The sequence below is a fragment of the Kryptolebias marmoratus genome, unplaced genomic scaffold (assembly GCF_001649575.2).
Source record: "Kryptolebias marmoratus isolate JLee-2015 unplaced genomic scaffold, ASM164957v2 Scaffold39, whole genome shotgun sequence".
NCBI lineage: Eukaryota > Metazoa > Chordata > Actinopteri > Cyprinodontiformes > Rivulidae > Kryptolebias > Kryptolebias marmoratus.
In genome coordinates, this window is record NW_023665773.1 from 17,408 (window position 1) to 18,666 (window position 1,259).

The window sequence follows — 1,259 nt, forward strand, 5'->3', positions numbered from 1 at the left end:
TCATCCTCACCCTCACCCTCATCCTCACCCTCACCCTCATCCTCATCCTCACCCTCACCCTCAGCTCTCTGCATCTCTTCAGTCTGGAACAGATTCTTGGGTTGAAATGAACGTCTTCGTTCAGTTTGGTTAACATTAATGATCCAGAGTTAGTTCAGACTGTTTAACTCAGCTGATGGACACAGGTCTGATGGACACAGGTCTGATGGACACAGGTCTGATGGACACAGGTCTGATCAGACCCGATGGATGTTTTTATTTAAGATCAAGGCTGAAAGTTTATTGGAATCATAAATAATCTAAAAGTTGTAATTTGTGCCGTTTAAGAACCCCAGAGGCACCGAAGTGTCTGGCAGATAAATTATAAATCTATATTTATGCTATAAGTAACGCTGGCAGCTCCTTCGGCTGCTGTCTGCAGTTATCAGCTGCAGTTTAGCCTCGTTAGCCAGCCTGCTAACATGCTAACTCCTGTAGCTTGTTACAAACAAACGTACGACCAGCTGATGGCGTTTTGTTTTAAGGAGGGTCAAAGTTCAGGAGACTCGCCCACAGCAGGATTAAACGGCCCGTCTCTGATAGGTCGCTGAGACATTTAAAGTGACAGGAAGACTCAGGGCTTCAGCTGGTAACCAGCCGTAACTAGCTGTTGGAATGTTGTCCTCTAATCTCTGCAGCTGCCAAACCAGACGAGGATGGAGAGCGGCCCCGAGGTCGTCAGCCAATCATCTTCTCTGCTCCCAATAACCGGTTTCCCCATGCAGGTCAGAACCTTCAGAACCTTCAGAACCTTCACCTGCATCTGTCAGGAGTTAAGAGTTCCAGTTTCTGTTTCCAGGAGTACAACCAGAACAGCATCTTCAGCCAGGCGTACGGTAAAAACCTGCCCCCCAGCTCCAAGCCTGACGTTCCCATGATGCAGCAGGAGCCGTCCCTCTACTCCCTGTTCGAGGGGACTCCGTGGTCCCCCTCCCTGCCTGCCAGCTCAGGTACGTCTCACCTGTGCAGGTCTGGTTGTTTCAAAGAATCGTGTTTCTGACAGAAGCTGCGCTCTGATTGGCAGACCACTCCACCCCGGCCAGCCAGTCCCCCCACTCCTCCAACCCCAGCAGCCTGCCCTCGTCCCCCCCCACCCACAACCACGGAACCGTGCCCTTCTCCAACTTCGGACCCATCGGGACTCCGGACAGCCGGGACCGCAGGGTGGTGGACCGCTGGAAGGCCGAGAAGCCCGGTGAGTCTGAGACCGAGGGGGTTGG

At 52.6% G+C, this 1,259-nt stretch overlaps 1 protein-coding gene across 4 annotated transcripts in view; it reads left to right on the plus strand.

Moving 5' to 3' along the window:
* Positions 1–1,259, plus strand: part of smg7 (SMG7 nonsense mediated mRNA decay factor) — a 12,737-nt gene that overhangs the window by 8,750 nt on the left and 2,728 nt on the right. For all 4 annotated transcript variants that reach the window (XM_037974409.1, XM_037974410.1, XM_017404390.2 and 1 more), the window contains 3 exons: positions 678–764; positions 839–989; positions 1,064–1,234. In XM_037974409.1, coding sequence (XP_037830337.1) covers positions 678–764; positions 839–989; positions 1,064–1,234 — 409 coding nt within the window. The remainder of the gene's footprint in view (positions 1–677; positions 765–838; positions 990–1,063; positions 1,235–1,259) is intronic.